General features: G+C 38.6%; 1 protein-coding gene across 1 annotated transcript; it reads left to right on the forward strand.

Annotated features, from left to right (window-relative positions):
• Window positions 1-1,294: 1,294 nt before the first annotated feature.
• Window positions 1,295-21,161, forward strand: ldlrap1a (low density lipoprotein receptor adaptor protein 1a). Its single transcript, XM_067611488.1, has 9 exons — window positions 1,295-1,503; window positions 10,804-10,946; window positions 11,583-11,695; window positions 11,877-11,991; window positions 15,389-15,461; window positions 15,704-15,799; window positions 17,766-17,893; window positions 18,133-18,167; window positions 20,157-21,161. The coding sequence occupies exons 1-9, from the start codon at window positions 1,419-1,421 to the stop codon at window positions 20,299-20,301; spliced, it is 933 nt and encodes a 310-aa protein (XP_067467589.1). The 5' UTR covers window positions 1,295-1,418; the 3' UTR covers window positions 20,302-21,161.
• The last annotated feature ends 2,121 nt before the right edge of the window (window positions 21,162-23,282 follow it).

A 23,282-nucleotide genomic window follows, 5' to 3' on the forward strand; every position in this document is an offset into this window, starting at 1 on the left:
GGCACTAGTAAGAGGCCAAGATTTTACCCTGAATCAACCACGCTGTGATGATGGTGTGGTCCATAGCATTTAGAATATTTAAAAAAAAAAAAAAGAAATACATGCCAGTGGATAAAGTAGAAGAACCTTATGAGCGTTGTTACTGACATGTTTTATTTTACTAAAATAAGTGCAGGTGGTCATACTGTGATTTGTTCCAAACTGATAAATCAACAATTCAGACAGTATAGTATGTAGGCCACATATGTGCAAACAAACCTTTCCCTTTTAATTGCTAGATATTCTCAAATCAGAATTTGCATATTTTACAGTTAAGCTAACAATTCACACAAATTTTAAGCCATTAGTTTATCTAGTTGGCACCTCCCAGACCTGCAAGCCAGCTACATGCATTTTGTTGACATCCTCTATTTAAAACCTTCATAGAAATCAGAAGCAGAATGTAGTTCAAGTCTGGCCTGATGCTGCATTCAAGTGCTCCTCGTGAATACATATTTCTTAGTTAAAAATACAGTGACAGGTTGCATTCGGTTGCTGTTTAGAAGACAAAATGAAAAAAGTAAGCCATTTTTAGAAATCCTCAAGCCACAGAGCTGCCACACAAGCTTTTAGTCTATCACAATAGATTGATGTGAACTAAAGGTGACTATTTCCACTTGTTTGTTTTTGAGTTTTGGGAAGACGAGTCATAAGTTGTCATTATTCACAAAAGTCACGTCAGTCACATCTGAAAGTTAAAGAAAGAAAAGATAAACATACATTATTACAAATTAAGATTAGAAACTGCTTTTTTGTGTTTTAATTTGTGGCTAGTTGATGTCATACAGTAGATACCTAAATGTTAATCTCAACATTCGGGTTGCCACATGCTGCATTCAAGTGTACGGAAACAATGTCATTCTAAAACAACTGTCAACAATTTGGGTTGAAAAAACTTGAATGTGTTCTAATATGAAGCTGCAAAGCCAGTATAACTAAAGTTTATAGACTAATTGAATCCTTCCAAAGCAGTGTGAGTTTTTTTAATAACAAAGGGTCACTTTGACTCATTGATACAAAATGTTTGACACAAGAAAAAAAAATCCAGCTCTGATATGACCACAAACTGTGATGACATTTGCTTAAAAACATCCACAATAATAGAACGTAACTGAATAACTTAGTGACTTGTGTGAACGGTATTTTTTTATTACAACCACCTGAAAGCTAAGGAAATCACATGTCCCATGTGACCCGAATGCAGCATTATTTGTCTGTTGGGCTCATTCACGTGAGCTGACCTCTTAAATAGCGGGATTTCTGACAGCACTGGAAGGCACCACAAGTCCATCCTCCCCATCAGCAGTCTGGTCAACAACATTTTCCCTGGAAGACTCACCAGCAAACTTCACCGACTCTCTGCACTTTTAAACACCGACATGGATGCCCTTAAGTCGGCTGGGAGAGCTATTATCCGGAGCCCAAGTATGGCGAAACAGTCCTGGACTGCCGGCAGACACAGAAGTAAGGAAAATTGTGTTAGCTTGCGAGGAAAATGTAGGAAGAAGAGTGTTTTAAAACTGGTTGCTACATTTCCCACTTTCATCGTGCCGAAGTTGACTTTTTGCCGCTGTGCCAATTTTACCTTAATTAGGAAAATTACCAACGGTCGGTAAATATTATATCTGTTTGCTAACTTTACCTAAGTTTAGAGTTTTGTCTCAAAAACCAAACATATCGAAATGTTGACAAATGTTGCCGACTGTCGCAACAAAGTTACAAAGATGAAGTTTGACATCTTTTTTACTGTAACTTGCGTAGGTACGTCACAGTTAGTTTGACAAAGGGACAATGCACATAAAATGCTACCTTAACAATCCATTTTGTCTTCTTAACTGACACTGTTTTGCGGTAAATATGTTAATGTTTTTCCTGTGAAGATAGGATAACTGTTTGTCATGAGGTTTATCCTATTTCAGGAATTTCCCGGAAATAAATGTTATTTTGGAGCTAGGCAGACTAACGTAAACCACAGCACCGACAAAAAGAAACAAGAAAACAGTCGACATGGGTTTTTTCCACTCACCCTCAGTGGAATATTTGTTTCATGTGTTTTTAAGAAAAACTTTTTTTTTTACTGCATTGACCCCTAAATAGGTTAATGCACGGTTTTCCTGATGTGGCCAGTGCAATAATTTACTTTGTCATTTTTGTTATTTTTGTAGATAATCCCAGTTCTCCACAATGCCTCTTCATCCCATCCACTCTCTCTGTAAAGGAAAGCAGAGGTCAGGGTCAGGACTAGAATTTACAGTGATTTTTAGTGCCTTGCTCAAGGGCCCTTCACCAGTGCAGAAGCTTGCCCACACAGCAACATTAACATGAAACTCTTTTAAGGCCACTCTGGTGCCCATTGTGGGACTCAAGGGCCACTTTGTAAGCTAAATCTCACTTGATCTTGGCTGTAAAGTTCTGGCGGAATGACCGGCGAGCTTAGAGAGCCTGAAAGCTCCCTGCTCGTAACCAAGAGGGCAAGGCAGGAATGCTGCAGGTCAGTCGGTGCATGGCCCCCGTGGGCTCGAGTTCAAGCTGCTCTATTTTCAATTCCACCAGAAAAGCCATTATAAAACATAGGGTCATTAGATAAAACCGAGTGGATTACGTAAACATCCCCTATTACTGCGTGTAACCTTAGTAGCTTACCTGGAAAAATAGCAATGCATTAGGAATTTGAGATACGCTTTTACACGCACACACGTTTCCTTCCAGGACATTTCTGTGTCAGTGAATAAGGGGCAGATGTTGATGTTGATACTTCTGCACAGCCATCAGTGGCTGCGGTTACATGGGCCGACTATTTTCTATCTAAATGTAATTAATCCAACTGACAATTCCTATAAGTGATCTCTTAATAAGATGGATAAAATTTGATTTGGTGTCCTATTTAAATGCTCAACAGTAAATAATCAAAGTATAGTTGTGAGTGACATACACAATACCTGCGTAGAGCATGCTGCACCATTGCTTTTATATTGAAGCAACACTTGTATCATATTACTTGCTGATTTTTAGAGAGATTATCACCAATTTTATGTCTTGTAAAAGTCATAAACCAGCCCTGTTGCCAATGTAATGAAACCTCCTTTTAGAATCAGCTTGTTTGTTGTGACTGAGATGTTTGAGTGAGGCATTTTGACTTGAATTGGGCTCTTACTCTGATAGTTAGAGGAATTAAAAGCTCTTGGTAAATGCAGTTACTGACCCACTTGTTATAAAAGTAGTGTATTGTAGTATAGATTACAGGGTCTCCTCTGGGCTGCAGGGCACACATTCCTCACCAGCACTGACCCATATCGCCCATGCCAGACTTCCAGGTCTGACTCTGGCCTACGGGACCGAGTCGAGATCAGCCTACATTTCCATCTATTCGGGGACTGATTTTAGACCAAGGACGTCAGGTGAACGCAGCAAACCTTGACCAGGAGAGCCTTGCACTATTTTACGTTGATATTGCCTTTTAATAGAGCTCAATAGGCTTAACCACTCCTCTTTGCATATCTGCACACTGTGAATTTGCATTTAATGTTCACCTTAACAACAAAGCTATTCAACCCTATGGGCACTGCCCCATTTGAAATGGCAAGGGCCTCTCAGCTCCTTACCCGCTTCTCTGCTCTTCCTGCCATGTGTTGGTCGCCCTAGACGACCCACACCGGCACACTGCCAGTGTCAAGGACCAGCCAGAGGGTGCTTGTCTGCAGCAAAGAGACTTTTTCCAGGGACCTCCTCAAATGAAGGCGCATGCACTGTGCACAGTTAGGCAAATCACTGCCAGGATGGAGGTATTTCTACCCCATGATGAAGCAGTTATTTCACCAAAATATGGCACTCTGGTTGAGCTTCGGCTCTGGTTATGTCTTCCTTTCCTCCTCTCCGCCTTGTGATGACATCGGAGAAGAGAACCAACTGTGTGCATGTAACTCCCAGTTAGTTGTAGTCAGACATTCCTCTATCACCCACTCAGTCCAAAAGCAAAGGTTTCCAAATTTCTTATTAACCATATCAAAAGGAAGAAAAAAACATGTTCTCTCAGGAACATCAATGAGAGGAAATAGAGGCACACACTGATTGTAGAGCTGGGTTTATATAATAATAATAATAATACGTAACCACTGGTTGTTGTGTTTGGCTGTGTACAGTGAAAGCACAGGTCTTTGTAGGATGTATCTGCATTATTATGAAGGGAAACTTAGAGATTGTGGTCCAGTCACTCCTGTGTCAAGTGACTTAGTCAGATGTGTCTGATTTGTATTGCAACAGTTATGGAAGTTGAATTTTGTTCTGTTTATGTGCCTCACGCTACAGGCTGATGGGTGAACTCGGGGCTAAATGCCTCTGAAATGTTTGTTTAACTTTACGTCTGGAGGGACTTCCGCACTAACACACGTTATCACTTATTTGTTTATATTTTTCTGCATCGCTAGAAAGCCCGACATCCACACTCAAAAGAATTTGGATTCCTTGAAACCTGGTTTTGGAGCTGTGTGGATGTAATTCAGTGGAGCTGAAAGAAAAGTTAAATGGTGGCAAAAATTGGGTTTTAAAAAAAAAGGTTATTTGGCACCCAGTTGTAGAGTGATCCTGAGTTGTAGGGCCACAGTTGGCGGTTTCCACAGTGATTCAGTGTTTGGTGTAGACACACAAATCAGCCTGGATGTGAATTGCCTGTCAGTTGGGCCCTTTTGGATCAGCACGTTTCTTGTCACAGTGTCCAACCAAAAGCTTTTTTTTTACACTTTGATGCATGAAATGGACACTTACACTTCACTGTTGTATTTGATGGATGACTAAGAAGCCGAGGGCTAGGTTATTCTCTTTTGTTACTTCTCTCCGTGTCTCTCTCTCTCTTCTGTAAGACACTGCCATCAGAAAAATCTATTTTTTTTCACACCCAGTAATTATTTTTCTCTTGCTGCTCACTGATGGTGAGGATGACTTGTATTTACAGTAGGTACGCCTAGTTTTAGTTGGTCTGAGTTGTCACACATGCACACAGCTGTTTCCTTTCGCGTGTTGCTGTTGACCTTTGATCCTAAAGCCCTCTGCATTCTGTGGTTGAGTGGTGCCTGGTACGTGGTGACTGCCTGTTGATGTTTTTTCAAAACAGTCTTCATCAAAACTGATCCAAAAATAAGATATTGGCTTCAATGAAGGTTTCCTTCTGACTATTTAGTGCAGTGTGGATGGATTTTACTGAACAGTCTGTAAAAGTTGCCATGAAACCTGCTTCAGTTAGTCTTAAAGAGCTGTTAAAAGAATGAGACTCTTTTGGGTTCAAGCAGAACGTTTTATTGATCCACATGTTGTTAAGTGCAATGTCAGTGAAGAGGCAACAACATAGAATATTGGAAATTTTTAGAATTTTACTAATGAAATTGATTTCAGTTGCATCAGTGTGTGCTGGTGTTATGTGTTTGCTGGCAGTGCCTAACTCAGTGATGTGGTTCAGTGATTCTGTTTAACTGTAACAAGTGTTACATCACTTAAAGTAACAATTAAGTCTAGTAGACAAACATTCATATCAATGCTAACAACAATGTCATATATTTAAACAATTCCAGGTTTCACCCTCCTCATCCTATATACTTGGAACTTTGCATCTTTCAAAGTTCACCCCTTCGGTCCCGACTGAAATATCTCAACAACTATTGGATGGATTGCCATGAACCTTTTTACTGATATTCATGGTCTCTAGAGGTTGAATCCTCATGACTTTGGTGAACCCCTGACGATTTCTCAAGTGCCACCAACAGGTCAAAGTTTTCATATATCCAATGAAATATCTTAACATCTACCAGATGTGTGGGCACAAAATCTTGTACAGACATTCATGGTTCCCAGAGGATGTATCCCTTTCTCTTTGGTCACCACCTCACTTTTTCTGCAGTGCCTCTATGAGGTTGACATTTATGGCTTTGAGCCAAATGTCTCGACAACTGTTAGATGGATTGTCACAAAACTTGGTACAGATATTCATGTCCCCCTCAGGATGAATTGTAACAATTTTGATGATCCCCTACCTTTTCATCTAGTTCCTACATCAGGTCAAAATTCACATTTGTCTGATACTTTTTTGTGACCAAATACCCATGAAACTAACAGCATTTCCATTTTGTGTTTTGTGCTTATTACCAAGTTTTGGCATGGTAACACACTAAACTATGGTGGTGAACACAATGATGCGTATACCTGCTAAACGTCAGCATATTTGCATGCTGACATTTAGCTAAAAGCACTGCTGTTCCTAAGTAAAGCCTCACAGAGTTGTTAGTGTGGCTGTAGACTTTTTAAGTCTTGTTGTGATGTAGCTGTCCCTCAGGGCTTTCACAGAAAAGTGCAGAAGGACATCTTGTATGTGTTAAGCTGGAATTTGTTAAGCATGTGGCATCCTAAAATTATAACGCAGGTTTTAAATTTAGTTCCATTTCTGCAACGGGGGGGTTTTCATTCAGATGTGTAAAGGCTGTTTCATTTTGTTGAAAATGTTTTGGCATAAAAATGTCAATACTTTAATATAATTGATTATGGCCCTCAAAATAATGTTTTCATTTCAGCAGCTCCAATCCCCCATCAGCCTTTTAAAAACCTCCTTCATTTGCAGTGTGTCTGCACGTGTGTGTCTGTGAACATGTGTCTGCATGAGTATGTGGTATGCACTGCATCCCAGCGGAGGCGAATGCTAGGAGGATGAATTTCTAGGTAATGGTGATGTTTTTCTGCTCTTGCCTTTCCTAACCCCTCTCCCCTCCTTTTCATTCTCTGAGGAAATCTCTGTAAACACAGTTAGAGGGTCAGGGCCAGCCGGCACCAGACAAAACTGATAAGAAACCACATGGAGGTAGCAGCTGTTCCTTCAGCAGTTACAGTTTTTATACTCCTCATTCTTTTTCAGTGTGCTATTGTTTTATTTCTGTGAAAGTGAACACAAAAGTTGAGACAGGAATGCACTTTTGGAGAAACATCTGCGGCCTTATTTTGGAGAGATCTGTTGTGTTGCTTTCTAAAAAGGAAAACCACTTTTCCTCTTATCACAGTATGTCAGAGTCCATGTATACTTGCTCCTAAGTTTATTGTTGAGCCCTATAAGTTGTTTTTGGAGTTGAAATATTTACTTTACATCGACAGTACCTCTGACCTAGATACCCTGTTTTCCCTCTCCACTTCAGGGAGCAGATGAAATGGCTCATATTTAAGTACAACGTAGGCTGTTTACATTTCCTCTGATTTGTGTTTTTCTCAAGCTCTTTAAATGTTCTCACGACTAATGTTATTTATTTTGGAACATAAAATAGGCGGGAAATGCAGGCAAATCTTCGCATCTCATCTCAAATATTTGCTGTTTTCAACTAGAGGAATGGGTACAACGAGAACGTTTCCTGTTGATCAATTAATTGACCCACTTTTCTCAGAAATGTTTTTTGGGAACCTCCGGGTTGCAGAGAATGGAGTAGGCATATAGTTGTCTAGCTCAGAAAAGGCATGAGATCTGCTTGAACAGCACAGAGCAGCGCCAGCCACTGACTTTAAGACGTTGTTTGCAAATCTGGACACCAAGCTGGACAAGATCCAAGCTGTAGTCTCAGACCATGGACAGCGTATAACTGATCTCGACTCTAACTTGAGGCTACCTGCTGCGATAAACTCTCCGATTTGGAGGGGCGAAGTAGGAGAAAGAACATTCGTATTATGGGCTTACCAGAGTTAGTTGAGGGTGCACGCCCACTGCCTTCTTCTCTCAGCTTCCTGTCGATGTCTTCGGCAGTCAAGTACTCCCCCCCCCCAATGGAGCTGGACAGAGCCCACCCCAGTCTTGCACCCAAACCTGGCCCTCAGGACAGGCCGTGTCCCGTTATCATCTGCTTCCATCGATATCAGATAAAAGAACTTGTACTGTGGCCACAAGCTCCAATTTCATGAGGACTACAGTGCAGATGTTTTGAAGAAGCAGGATGAATACAGGAATGTCATGGCTGAAATCTATGAAAGAGGACTCTGACCTTCTCTCCGTTTCCGGGCCAAGCTGCACGTCACTCTCCAGAGTGGTAGGAAGAGGTGGTTACTATCTGTTTCTAAAGTACCAACTTCATCCAGAACTCAGGGGAGAGCCCGTCCATTCCATCATAAATACTAAGCAATGGCACACGATTAGTGACATTCTAGCCTTGCCAAGATGGACAATCTGATATCTGTGAGTAAATAACTGTGAACAAATGTCCTGATTATCTCAAATTGGCCTGCTGGGCTTGCTGTCGTGTTTTTCTCTCCATGTCTTATTTTGATTATTTCAAGTTAAAGCAAAAATTAATGTTGTTTTTTTTTTTGTTTGTTTGTTTTTTGGTGAGCCTCCTAACTTGGAGAAATCATTGAAGTTAAAGGTGCAATGTTTTTAGGGAGAATTCAAGTTAACCTGCAATTCAGTGTTATTGGTCATTGGGTGTATTTAGTTGTTCAGCTTATGTCATCCTGTTTTTATAGGGTGAACTGTGGGAAATCTTACAGATAGGAAGTAAATTCTTGGAATGTTTGTTAGAAGACCAGAGGGGTCTTTCTGAATTTGCTGTTTAGAGCAATATGTGCCATTGGGGTTTTGGATTAATTGGGGGACAGCTGACAAATTGTTGTTTGTATCAGATATGCAGAGATTTAAAAAAAACAACAAACAAACAAACATTCCTTTTGAGCCCTCTAACATTATATCAGATAAAAATGGACGTTTTATTATTGTTTCAGACAAACTTAACAATAGAGAGGGGATTTCAGTTGTTACTTGGATGCAGTGTTAGACCACTCCTCCAGCAAATCATTTCTTGATGATTTTAGCCTTTCTGATCCATGGCGGTTTTTATACCCTACAGGAAGAGAATACTCTTTCTTGTCCCACGTCCACCACACCTGTACTTGAATAGATTATTTTCTTGTAGATAATTCATTAACTTCGAACCTTAAATGATGCAGTTACAGAAGTGTTATTGTTTCAGATTGCTCACCCATTGTTCTTCTACTGGCCTCTCCAGATGCTAAGTATGCAAGAAAGCATTGGAGACTAGTCTATTGCTGTTCACAGCTGAGTTTTCTTACACACATCTCTAAAACCTTTTTAAGCATCAATAAAACACTGGATGTGTCCAATAAATCAGTTTGCGAGGCCATGAAAGCACATTTAATAAGTGAAAATATATCATCCGCAGCATATAAAAAGAACTGTTCAAAGCAGAAACAAACTGAAATTGTCAGATTTTAAACATTGATGAACAATATGCAAATTCCCCCTCCTCTGAACTTTACAAGGAACGTTTGAAACTCCAGACAGAATTTAAACCTTCTTTCCTCTCACCAAGTTGAAAGTCAATTAATTCAGAGCAGAAGTAATTTTTATGAACATGAAGAATGAAAAGGCAGGCAAACTCCTGGCTAATCAACTGCATGTGTTGAGAGCAACTTATTTCTGGAGCACGGACAGATAATGAGTATATAACATCGGATCACAAAGTCAGCACTGGGAAGTTTAGAGCCTTTTACTCAAATTTATATACTTCAGATTGTACAGTAGACTTAAATGTCATGGAAAATCATCTATTTGCTCCCTTAAAGGCTGATGGCGCATTTCAGATTTTGCACAAAAAAGGCTTGAAATACTTTGGTGTTCTATTTATTTATAATCACTTTGCTTGTTTTTCTCAATTGACAGAAAACTTTGGTATCACCAACACACACTTTTTTAGCTTTTTACAAGTTAGGCATTACATAATGTGTTTAATATCCCAGTTTCCTCGTAAAGCCCCAGTCAGTCCAGGTGACTTATTTCTCTCTGTCAATCCCACATTAAAAAGGTATTATGTTTATGTTTAACCTTTACAACCTTATTTCAAAACTATACTGCCCCTCAATGGTGGCTATAAGAACTGCTTGGGAACAGGGCATAGATTCTACATTTTACAGAAGACACATGGGACTCAACCCCTAATCAGATAAACTCCTCTTCCATGTGCGCACAACATGCAGTTTTGCACTTTAAAGTAGTCCATCGCATCCACATATCTAAAAGCAAATTAGCTCGAATGTACCCTGATGTTGACCCTACATGTGATTCGTGTAAAAGTGCACCTGCCTCACTCCTTCACATGTACTGGACATGTCCCTTTTTAGGTAAATTTTTAACAACAGACTTTCATTCTGTCTCAGAAAGCCGTCGCCACCAAATTGAGCCAAATTCTCTGAGTGCTATTTTTGGCATTGCTCCAGACTTGGATTTGACTAAAGTAAAACTGAACATGTTGGCTTTTACTTATTTACTGGCACAATGAGCTATCTTACTTAAGTGGAAGGATTCTGCCCCTCCTTCCCACTCACACTGGATTAGAGACATTATGTCCTGCATGTATCTAGAGAAAATCTGTTATACTACCCAGGGAACAGAGAGTACATTTTACAAAGTGTGGCGCCCCTTCTTGATGACATATTTTGAGAAACCCACTACAGTAATCTCTGAGTAGCTACCCTTTTTTTGTTTCTTTCTTTCTTTTCTTTTTTGTTATTTCTGGACCTATTTTTTCTGTTACTATTACTATATTTTTCCTTTTAGTGTGTGTGTGTGTGTGTGTGTGTATGTATGTGTATTTTTTTATTTTTTTATTTATTTAAACAAAGCAAAAAATTACTCTATACATTGAACAAACACTGACGTCCACATTGAGTACTTGGTACTCATGCCCATCCCTGATAAAAAGACCTATGAAAGAAATGTTGCTGTTTTTTTGTCTGCAGAGCTTCCAGAAAACTGGACCGACACAAGAGAGACCATCTTAGAGGGCATGACTTTTAACCTTCGTCACCTCGGCATGACCCTCGTGGACCAGCCCAAGGGAGAGGAGCTATCAGCAGCAGCAGTAAAGAGAATTGTCGCCACAGTGAGTGCTGACAGTGTCCCTCAGGATGTCAATGTCTTTCAGTCAACACCATAATATTCATTTGTTACTGCTGCTTTAATTACTTTTTACATACAATTTTATACAGTTGTCCTAAAAAGCACTATATCTGCTTTGATTTTTTTTTTTTTTTTTTTGCACAAAACTTGTTGCCATTGTTGCATCAACTCACCTCTTGGAAAATCAATACTTTTTCAGGACAGCTTGTATTTATCCTGAAAATCACATCTGGAAACTCATTTGATGGTTTTACATATGTTTAATAAGCATCATGCTTGCAGAATATCCTAACTCATATAGAGCCATATCATCTTTTAGTTAAAAGTAATAGCTTTCCTTGAACTCTGTTGCAACAGCAAAAATGTTTTACAAATGTTTCTGCTGTTGTTTTACTGTTTTGCTGTTTTAGCCATTATGACAGTTAAGCCCAAGTTATTAATGAATAAGGTATATTTGTCCCCCCTGTGGATTTCATAATGTCAATATGATAAATATCTTAAATTTTACTTTTATTACTTTTATTACTTACTCTATGAATTGTACCAGTTTCCCTTAGTTCAACATACTAACATGCTATTCACCCATTTTCTTCTCTTTACATTTGTTTCCGTGTAACAGGCTAAAGCCGGTGGGAAGAAGCCTCAGAAGGTTGCTCTCAAGGTTTCTCCTCAGGGAATAGTCCTGTACGACAGCTTGACCAATAAACTCCTGGAAAATGTCTCCATATACAGGTGTGTGCAAAGCGGCACATAATACCATTTTCCTGTGGTGTTGCACTCATGAAGCTGCTACCTGCAAGTCAATGTGTGCATTTCAGTGTAGTTGGCGTGGCACGTGACCCACTTACCTTGTGAACACTGTGCTTGACACCTTTGTATGTTATGTGTCTAACCTGTCACCTCTGGCCTGCAGAATATCCTACTGCACAGTGGACAAACTGCATGATAAAGTGTTTGCTTATATCGCTCAAAACACCCTCAATGGGACCCTGGAGTGCCACGCCTACCTCTGCTCCAAGAGGAAAGTGGTAAGTAGTGTGACTACAGGATCAGTGTTTTTATGTTATATTAAAGATGAAGATTAATAGGGATACAGTGAAGTGATTTTAATTCAGTCATGATTAGCTCTCTATGCATTTCTAACTTGCTGAATTTACAGCCCTTTTCTCTGTCATTTGAGGGGATGTAAGCATGTCATCATTTATCCTGTAACTGTGCTCCTCTTAGTGCATTTCTGACACCATAGCTTTCCCTGCACCTCACCCCCCATCCTGAAGAGGAAACCCTAGAAGCCAAGCTCCTCAAGCCATCTGTCATCTTCCTGTGTCTTCCTGTGTGTTGAAAAACAGAAGGGCACTTTTCCTCTCATCTTACCTGCTTCCATGCTTATCCCTTTTTCTCCCAGGATAACATGATAACACCCCTCCTTCCTTAATACTTGCTTCTCTCTCATCCTGGCTCCTGAGATCATGCTGATGACCTCTTGCTGTCCTCTACTATAGCAGCCCTCCAGTCCCAGCACTGGCAACTTTGATATGTATGTTGAAAATAACTTGCATTGTCTACTTCTCTAATTGGCCCTTTACTATCAATCTCCATGAAACTGATAAATGGTACATCACCGTTACTCGGCACAGCGTGTACTGAAATGTTTAGATTACCTAGTGTAATGGCTTTATACATTCAATTACGGCACAGTTAATGCCATGTCTAGCTGATGTCTATGTTGACATGTTTCGGAGGGACTCTGCTACCTACAATGAATCAGGCACTCATAACTTTGACACTTAAAAAAAATAAGGATCCAACAGTCTGTCAGAGTTATAGAATAATATCCCTGATAAATTGTGATGCAAATATATTGGCCAAAATTTTGGCTAAAAGGTTGGAACAGGTTGTTGCATCCTTGGTTCAGCCAGACCAGGTTGGGTTTATTCGTATGCATAATTAGGCTGACAATATTAGAAGATTTATTAATATTATGTGACATGTGTGAGAGAAACAGAATCCTATGGCTGCCCTCTCTCTAGATGCTGAAAAGGCATTTAACAGAGTGGAGTGGCAGTACCTGTTCTTGACTTTAAAAGCCTTTTGGATTTGGCAATACCTTTTTACTATCTTCCCAAAGCAACTGTTTTTACAAATGGTGACATTTAATCATACTTCAACCTGGTATGCAGAACATGACAGGGGTGCCCTCTCCCCCCACTTCTTTTTGCCGTGGCATTGGAACCTTTAGCAATTGCTATTAGTCAGAATTCAAACATGTCAGAAATTACTATTGGCTCAACTATTTATAAATGAATGCTATATGCCGATGACGTACTGGTCTTTATATTGGACCTTCAAGTGTCAATAAAATCTCTCCTAGAAACTATTGATTCTTTCTATAAATTATCAGGGTACAAGGTAAATTGGTCCAAGAGTGAAGCCCTACCTTTGATATCATACTGTCCAAAGACTTTTTCTTGTAGGCTTTCAGTGGCCACAGAAGGGAATCACAGAAGGGAGTCTTGTTTCCACCTAAATTATCAGATTTGATTAAAGTTAATACAGAACCTCATCTAGAGTTTTAGCACAGATATTGAAAGGTGGTCACCACTTTATCATTATGGGGAAAGCTAATGTCATTAAAATGAATACCCTTCCAAAGTTCAGTTATATTCTTCAAGATCTCCCGATCTCAGTCCCATTACACTATTTTCGAAAATTTGAGAAACTTCCTGTGCACTGGCAAACGACCTCATCTTAGTATGAGTAAATTACAAAAGCCTATTGACCAAGGAGGGCTTGGACTACCAAATCTTTTACTGTATTGTTATGCTTTTTGCCTGAGACATCTGGCCCAGTGGACGCTTCCCCTTGAATGAGGGCCACCATGGTATAACATAGAGAGCCATACATGTAATCCTCTTCCTCTAGTCAGCTACCTCTCAACTGCCTGACCCAGTGAATATAAATTACATCCAATTATCACATGTCTGAAGTGGGTGTGGGACAGAGTATCAAGGCAGATTATAACTTCAGTCCATATTTAATACCTCACCAAGTTTGTGGTCAAATCCATAAACTCTGTATTAGTAATTCCTCATTTTATATGGAGGCTTTGGTTATATTGTGGTATTACAACGGTGGGTGATTTATAGATTTATATAATAATAAAACTCTGAAGATACATTCAAATTCTTTTTTTTCTATTGCATACATTTGGAGAAAATGTCTCTTATGAGAGACTCTCCTACAGGCACATTAAGTAAACACGTATGTAAAGACATGGCAAAAGTTCCTTGATCATATAAATGGTTCTTAAAGTCCGGGCGTTGATTTCCGCTGGCAAACATAATTTTGTGCTTGTATTCATTATTTTTACCTGCAATTATTATTTATAGTTTATACAACTGCTCAACTTTTTTTTTCTGTTGTTGCTGTGGTTGCTGTTGGGTTTTTTTTTTTGGTTTTTTTTAATTTGTCTTTGATTCTTTGATGGTTTATATTTGCTTTTGATTGATAACATTCCATCAACTGGTCTGCCATTATTACAGTATGGGCACTCATATATGCTAAAATTGTGTATATAAAATGGAAGATCAATATTTTGTATACCCTGTCAGTGCTCAACTAACTAACAAATTGCTGATCGTAAAAAAGAAACAAAAGTGCAGCTTTGAGAATATTTGAAACAAACACCAAAATTGTGTTTCCATTTGCAAAAGAGCAAATGTGTGCTCCAAAAGATGATTGTGTTCTCGAAACTCTTCATATAATCATCAAAATTGCAATATGGTGATTAAAAAAAAATACTCCTCACTATCGTTTATCATCATTTTTACTACCATCCATCAAATCATAAGTTCACACATGCAGTCATTCAGTGGGGATACAAGACTGAAAATAAAATAAACAAAAAATTTCAGGCAGTACATTTACTGCTGAAAATACATACATTTATACACTTGTAAAATGTACATTTTCCAACGCAAAAAACCCCCAACAAAAGCAACCAAAAACACTTCTTTTTTTTGTTTTGAAATACATGCTTTTCCTACTCTCTTTTCATCCATTCTTTTTAGCAAACATCCTGTTGTGTCCTTTTTATATGTAAGATTTATTGTAGAGCCAAATGTTTTGGACTTTTGCATACTTTCACACAGTAAATAAACCAAAAACTGGCAATACCGTCAGCACAACAAGTGCACTCAATGTCTGCTTGTGTTTTTGCAAACCATGTTTTCATTATGTGAAAAGCACCAGAAAGCACTAAGAGTTAGTGAATGGATTTGAAGATGTGATCACTTCATTTGTAGACTTTGCACACATATGACAGAAGTGGTTGAAATTATTGGAGAAAAACTGTAAGCAGGTGATGTAATGAAATTCCTGTCTGCTGTGATCTGTTACAAAGTGTATTTTTCTCCTGCTCTCCAGGCTCAGGCTGTAGCTTTGACAGTGGCCCAGGCCTTCACAGTAGCTTTTGAACTCTGGCAAGTGGCCAAAGAAGGTAGGAATCACACTCTTCACTCTTCTAGTCCTGGAAATGACACACACACTATCTCTAACACCCCCACCCACCCAAACACACACACACACACAAGTACAATCTATGGAGGAGTTGTTTTTATCGGTGTCTGACACTGCTGTTTGTACTGAATCAGCCTTGATGTATCAAGGACATAGATATCGGCTGTGAACGGGTCTTGACCTGCTTGTGTTATGTCTTTGTACATCTCTTCTCTATTCTAGAGAAAGGGAAGAGAGTCAAGTCAGGTTCAGCTGGAGAGGCCAGCAGTAGTTCCCATTCAGAGAGATCCAACAGCTTGGGGAGCCTGAAAGGGACAGGTAAGAACCCAGACAAACAAAAAAAGTTTGAGCCACATTGACTTTTTTTTCTTTTCCTTTGTCATTGAATTATTTGGTAACATTGTACTTTAAGTCCCCGAATTTTGCATTTATAAGCCATATATAAACATTTAATAAAGGTTCATTACCAACTATAATATAGTTGTAAGCAGATGTAAGGACATTTTTAAGTGTTTGTTCATGTACAGTATTTGTTAACAGTTATAACTTCTCTTATAAGGACATGTTTTGTATTATGACAGCTGTGTTAACTTGCTACATTACCATGTTAATGTTAGCATTCAGTTCAAAGTAAAGCTGAATCTAAGTACAGCTTAGCCAGGAAAGCTGAGTTAACTCTTACAATTTAAACCTGACAAAGTGGGTGTTTTTTGTTCTGTGACCTTCCTTAATTTAATGCCCATCTATGGGGTGGGACACAGGGACCAAACGTTAAAAAGATTTAAAAGCACTCATACAGACAATGTACAATCCATAATTGAACACTTACACACAATCCTTACAAATATGGAGACAAAATCTGCTAACATTTCTTGTCTTAGACGTTTACATTATGGACATCAAAAACCTTTAAGTGCAGCAAATTATCAACACAAACACAGACTCAGTGCCAGTACCCACCTACCCTCATACCTCTAACACCATGGCTGCAGAAAAGAAACCAAGAATAATTAAATAGATCAATAAAAATAAACAATGCAGTTGTGAATATATTTCTCTAGTATTTCATACATGCATGAAAAAAAATTTAAGGGTTGGGATGAAACCTTTTTGATTTAGCACCTTTCTTCTGGAAGAGCCCTGTGGCCAAATTTACAGAGGTCATATTATGCCCCTTTCCCAGTTTAATATTTTCATTTTCATGGTCTATTCATAAACATTTGCTTGCTTTTGTGGTCAAAAAGTAAGTAAGTAGGTAAGTAAAACTTTATTTATATAACACCTTTGTAACACAGGTTACAAAGTGCTTTACAGTGACATTGGGACACAAAGAAAATAGGACACAAAAACCATGAAAGACACATTCAAGAACACATGCAGACATCTCACACATACGAACACAGCAAGCATAGCAGTCATCACCCAGAGCACACACTTGAATTTATGAAATGTTATGAGAAAGCCATTCTAAAAAAGTAGGTTTTTAGTTGTTTTTTTGAAACAGTCAACAGATTCAGCTGATCTGATGGAAGTGGGGAGATTGTTCCAAAGTCTGGGTGCCAGGGCAACAAAAGCACCTAGTTACAGCTGTACAAGCCATAGATGCAATCCCTCTCTCTCAATCTGCCTGAAACAGGCTGTTTTGTGTCTGCTCAGTGCCCCTCTCTTCTGATTTGCTGACTTTTTTCTGAGTCACACACACACAGGCCAACCTCAGGTAATGCATGGTAGCACACAGAGAGCAGAGGGGAGGAGAGAAACTAGCATGACCATAAATTACAGCAAAAAGTAGCGGAAACTCTCATGCTGAGATTAAACAAGTGCACATAAATTAGACAAATAACATAAATAAACATTTTTGTTTTTTTCAGGAGGGGCAGGGGGTCCCAGTAGGAGAAACGCTGAGCGTATAGTTGTGACATCACAACCTTACAGAAGTCCAAACGGCTGGTTTAAAGGCACAGTTTCTGAATATTGACTGTGCACTTCTCCGTGGACTGAGCATTTTGATACTTTAACAGTATTTATAGAGCACCTAGACCTGCTTTATAATCAAAAAGAAATGGAAATCTCCCTTCCTACAATATGTCCCCTTAACATTTTTACACCAGTAGTGGTAAAAAAAAAAAAAAAAAAGAAGTATGTTTTCTTGCATGTGATGAGCATTACAGCCTCTAGCATAGCTACAGACTTTTAATCTCGCACACAGCTTCTTTTACTTTTAGTATACAGAGATCATCTGTGTAAACTAAAACACTAATGGATTGTCCCTCTTCCTCACAAGATGTTGCCACAGACAACCTGCTGGACTTTGAGGACAGTGTGAACGTGGTAGTGGAGACCAACGGGAATGTAGAGGAGGATCAGCTGGACAACCACAGGCCTTCTGAGACCAACAACAACCCTGCCTGGGTAAGATCTTCACCTCTTGCTCTATGTTGCTAAATATAAAATTGGAATTCAGTCAGTTTTAGAGGTCTTAAAAAATGTTGGTTGTTTCTTAAAGCACTGTTTTCAGTGATTAGCCAGCTTCTGCTTACAGGCAACCACAATGAGTCTTATACTGTATATAAGAACGACTTGACATTGTTACAACATTCTCTATTTCCCGAGGGTGTATTAAGCCAAGATTCTTTTTTTTTTCCTTGCAGGAAATAGAAGATGGTTTGGATGAAGCCTTCTCCAAGTGAGATATTTTTTTACAAATATTTCTGCTATTATGTGAAATTAATCCTCATTGATTCTCCTTGCTGCTTGTTTGACATAAAATCCCTCATCACCAAAATCTGCCTTTTGAAATTCTACAGTGTATGGTAGTTTATTCTTATGCTGCTTAGCTCTACAGTGCCACTCACTGATGATTTGTGTGTACTGCACACTGCAAATCCTCCAGTTTCTGATTATATAGAAAATGAGGAAATATTTGGGGGGGGAAGATTGTCAGTATGATCAATGAGAAATCATTTGGTTTGACAGCAGAGCTTTAAACTGTCCTCAATTTATTTGTTTGTGTCTCCAGCTGTGCTCTGGATAGCTATGGTTCATTTCCAGGTAAAGTTGAGTGCTACTATCAACTGTTCCAAGCCTTACTTAGTGTAGTAGTCATAATTACTAACCTAACCTTAATCCATACCATCATATAATCAACCCAACAACAGTTTCACAGTTCAGTCATGTAAGTCTTGGCTGGCATCAATAGTGTGAAATAGCTTCCTGTGTCTTTTATTCCCTCCCAGATGGAATAATTGTTGACTGGGTTCAGAAAAGAAGTATTGAATTTCAGTTAAAGTGAAAAATGTCGTCATCTCTACCCATCTCATCCTCACCATAAATTTCTTTTTTTCTGATAACCATTTCTGTGAGATATACAGTAGTCTGTGTTTGTCTGAATGGTCTGAAGCAGTGGGAATAACGTGACTCCACTTCACAGAGAGGGCTTTGTTGTGCAATTTTTGTGTTTGTGGAGCAGTGGGTCACAGATCACACCATTTATCCCATGCGACTCGAGTAAGCTGAAGTAATCCTGATGACCTTCACCCAGATTTGTATACATTATTATCCCCAAGAGAAAGCCTGTTTGAAGCCAAAGCAAGGGACATAAATGGGAACAAATCAAGGTTTTGGTTATATAAACATGTCTGGGAGGCTGAGCTGCTGTAGAGGCAATATTACAATCAGTAGCTGACCTAAACATCAATGGGAGGAGCTAAGGAGCAACAGATAAACCTGATGTCCAGGAAAGAAGTAGAGGTTGGGGAAGTACTGTAGGTACAGAAAGACATCAAGCTTTCCTGTTACTATCTAAAAAATGTAGTTAATCAGGCCTGTATGCTATTATCTAGATAAACTAGTTAATCAGCTTGCTGGACTTCTAAGAAAATGAATTTCTTGTTCCATTTTTTTTTTTTTTAATTTACTCATTTATTCATATGACCCCCAGGTAGTTTGTCTTTTTTGGGAGAGCAGGGTAGGACTTAAAACTTTTTCTCATCCCAGGTTTTTATTTTATTTCATTCTTCCTTTGTAAGATGTATTGTTAAAAATGTAGCAGAGCTTTATTTTTCTCCTCAAACCAAACAAGTACAGTCAATTGGACAAATATGCCAGTTTTGAGAATTGGAACAGATATTGATCTGTAGTATCTGTATAATAAACATCATGATTAGACTCCCAGACATGTGCATTATGAATTCTCATGTAGCCAAAAAGCTGAATTGGTCATAATAAATCCTTGGTTCCTTTTTGTAAAACATTTTAATAACACCTTCCCTAGAAAGGTTTTTGATATTGTGCAGAGTAAAACATGTTCATTATTTAGGCGTCCTCTCAGTCCTATAGTCATTATAACATTATTCTTCTGTTCTGTTAAGGATAGAGCAGGTGATGTTCTTTATCTTTTTGCAAAAAATTCACATGACTAGACCAATATCAACAATGAATTGATTGCCTCGGTGAACATGGGCACTGTAGTTTATTTTGAGTGCAGATAGTAACTAGTGCACTGAATTTGTTAAAAAAAAAAAACATCATATTTATGAGCTATTTTTATAGATTTTAAGTAGGAACTAATGCTGGGTCACAAAATATGTTTTTTGTGGGATTATTTGACAGCAAAAAATGGAATAAAATCAGCCTTATTCTTTTAAAGTTTAGAATTATTTATTTGTCTCCTCAGACTGGCAGTGTCGCGTACTAACCCCCAGGTCCTGGACATTGGGGTGACGCCCCAAGACTGGCTCACTGAACCCGACTGGGACAGCACCAATGGAAACACTCCCAACAGCCTCAGCCCGTTTGGAGATGATATCTTCAGCTTCTGACCACCACCACATATCAGAGAGAGACAACAATTAAGGGGAGGAGGGGTGTCTTTACATCTTCCTATGAATTAACAAGGCATCACTGTGTGTTTAGATGAGGCTACAATAAGTCCATAAGGGAATCAGTGTAGAACTGTGAGATCAAGTTTGGCCTCTTCACCTTGTTGTTGCACTCTTCACATGGACAATGCTTCCCTCTTTGTGGAACTAGCACGGGCTGCTGGCCCTGCACACCAAAGCAATAATAGCATTCCTTAAGGTTACTACATCTCTCCTGTTATTACACTGCAAACATCCCTACAAACATATGTTCACTCAGTCAACTTATGTCAGCATTTGTTGTCCTTTTGTTTACTTTAATTTCTGTTTCAGTAGTTTTGGTATCATAATCAGTGTTTTGTATATCTGTCTAGTTATAATTTATAGTTTTATAATTATTTTTTTTATGGATGAAGACAAGAGTAGGATTTAATACAAACTGATGTACAGACTGTATCAACAGGCCTTTAACAACAGCAGGACAATCAGCTACACTATATCTTTAAGTTAAAAAAAAAAAAAAAAAGAGTGATTGCTCAAATAGTGAGGATTTGGCACTAGCACCGCCTTGGATGTAAACTGAAGATTGATTATCAGATTTTAGACATAAAACAATCTAATTGTATTTATATGAAATCTTTACCCCAGCTTATTCAAGACATGTTACAGGCGTTACTTCTTCACTGCAGTGTAACAGTGCTCTCTTGAATGAAGCCCAGATATGTTCACATACCATTGTGACCATTTCAATGTACACTATAATCTACCAGCATTATACAGAATTAAAATATATTCATGAATAAAAAAATGAATCTTTGTTATATTCATGTAATTTATTAAGATTACAATGCCTGGAGTCACATACCAGCAGTATGTCGAATATGAAGAAGGACTGTACTGTTGAAGTTCATTCTTGACAGTTTCACCACAAGGTCCATTTAGTAGCTGTTGTGGAACTTTCTGTCATTTCAAAGGTTAAGAGTGGATTTTCAAATGTAGATTGTAAGAAATAGTTTGACATTTTGAAAAAGCTGCTTTGCTCAGCTTAGATTAGTTTAGTTTAGCAAAGAAACCTGGAAACAGCTAGCCTGGCTCTGTCCAAAAATAAGGTAAGCAGTACAAAAACATACTGTAAAAACAACACATTGTGGTTTTATGTGTGGGGGGTAGTATGCTGGATTATTTCTTGGCTGAGAGCACTAACTTCCTCAAATGTGACCAGTGGATACTCCAGAAAGTCACTGCTCCCAGCCAAGAAATAGTACCACATGTTACCTAACATTAAACTAAAACTTGTTGTTTTAACAGCTTGTTTTTTTGTAGAGATTAATCAAATGAGATATAACATGCTAATTGGTGAGGTTGAGTAAGTAGGTAGCTGGTAGGCTGATTTTGTTACATATGGACAGAGTCAGGCCAGCTGTTTGCCCCTGTTTGCAGTCTTTATGCTAAGCTAAGCTAACAAGCTGCCGGATGTAGCCTTACATGTGTCAATCTTCTCAATTAACTCTGGGCAAGAAAGCAAATTAACGCATTTCCCAAAATGTCAAACTATTCCTTAAAGCCAACATGGATGGAAAGTCTTAAAAAACTGGGCAAACTTCATCTGCTGCTGAAAATTATATGATGGAAAGCTGCAGGACACATCTTTTGATAATTGGCATCCTTGTCTGGTACCTCTGTGTAGGTTGACTATCAAGATATTTGTCCATTAGAGATTACAAATGCTGAAGGTGTGTTATATTGACTCTTAATCCAATTGATGAAGTAGGAGCCAAAGCCAAAAATGCTTGAAGGGATTGAAGAAAAAAGGTCAGCCTCCCCTGTCAAAAACCTTTTTAGCATCTAGAGTAATAGCAGGATGTTTAATCTCTGTATCAGTTTTGGTTTTATATAGATGATTTATGTTGAATGATCTTCATGTTTTCTGAGGAATGTCCTCCTTTGATGAAACCAGTCTGATGCGGGTGTGTAGTGCTTCCGGAGATATCTTCTATTGATGTGATGTTAGATTTTTCAGTTTGTTGTTTCAGTTGGTTAGCCAATAGTTTGCCAGTTTTATCACCAAATTGTTCATAGAATATGTTGTTATTCTACCTCTTAGAACTGCTTTTGCTGTTTCCCAGAGTGCTTGCGATATATCAGGGGTACTGTTGGTTTCTAGAAAGGATGCCCATTCTGGTTGAAAGTATTTAATAAAATCTAGGTCTTTCAGGAGTGAGGTATTGAAGCATTATCTATGTGGGGAATATGGGTGAATTCCTCTTAGTAATTTGAGGGTGATAGGAGCATGGTCTGAAATAATGATAATGTGGATGTTGGATTCTTTTGCTCTATGCATGAGTGAGTTGTTGATCAGAAAATAGTCAATGCGAGAGTGTATTTTGTGGTATGAGGAATAGTAGGAATATTCTCTATTGTCTGGGTTGTGTAGTCTTCAGATATCCATCAGTCCACATTCTGACATATATTGTTTCATTGTTGATGAGTAGTGGAAGGGCTTATGGGAGGTTGAAATACAGGAACGATCAAGATCTGGGTTCAATACAGAATTCAAAAAGTGTGGTAGACACGCACATCCAAAAAAGAGTTTAAACAGGTGCTGGACCAAAGAAACAATGTGCAAAAGAAAGGAAGAGCATGTAGCTTGAAACGTCACTTGTGGATGTCCCACTAAACTCCATCTAAGGGAAAAGGGAGCTACAGTGTGCGGACTTTCTTCTTTCATTTGTTCAAGACAGAGTTAAAATCACCTCCTAGAATAATATGGGAATTGGGAAAGTTGCCTAATTCTGAAAGAGGGACTGAGAGAAAGTGGGCGTGTCAGCATTGGGGCTGTAGATACTAGCTATTGTTATACTGTGTTTCTCAGTGTTGCTGGTGATGATAATGAAACGTCCTTCCAGATCAGTTACAGTTGATTTATGGCAATTTGGTGTGTT

This window comes from Thunnus thynnus, chromosome 15, assembly GCF_963924715.1.
Source record: "Thunnus thynnus chromosome 15, fThuThy2.1, whole genome shotgun sequence".
Taxonomy (NCBI): domain Eukaryota; kingdom Metazoa; phylum Chordata; class Actinopteri; order Scombriformes; family Scombridae; genus Thunnus; species Thunnus thynnus.

What these genes read in the sequence shown, in the direction of transcription:
- ldlrap1a (XM_067611488.1), top strand. Translation starts at nt 1,419, where the DNA reads ATGGATGCCCTTAAGTCGGCTGGGAGAGCTATTATCCGGAGCCCAAGT. An exon ending in GAAAATGTCTCCATATACAG is followed by an intron (nt 11,696 to 11,876) that starts GTGTGTGCAAAG and finishes TCTGGCCTGCAG; the next exon opens with AATATCCTACTGCACAGTGG. An exon ending in CCAACAACAACCCTGCCTGG is followed by an intron (nt 17,894 to 18,132) that starts GTAAGATCTTCA and finishes TTTTCCTTGCAG; the next exon opens with GAAATAGAAGATGGTTTGGA.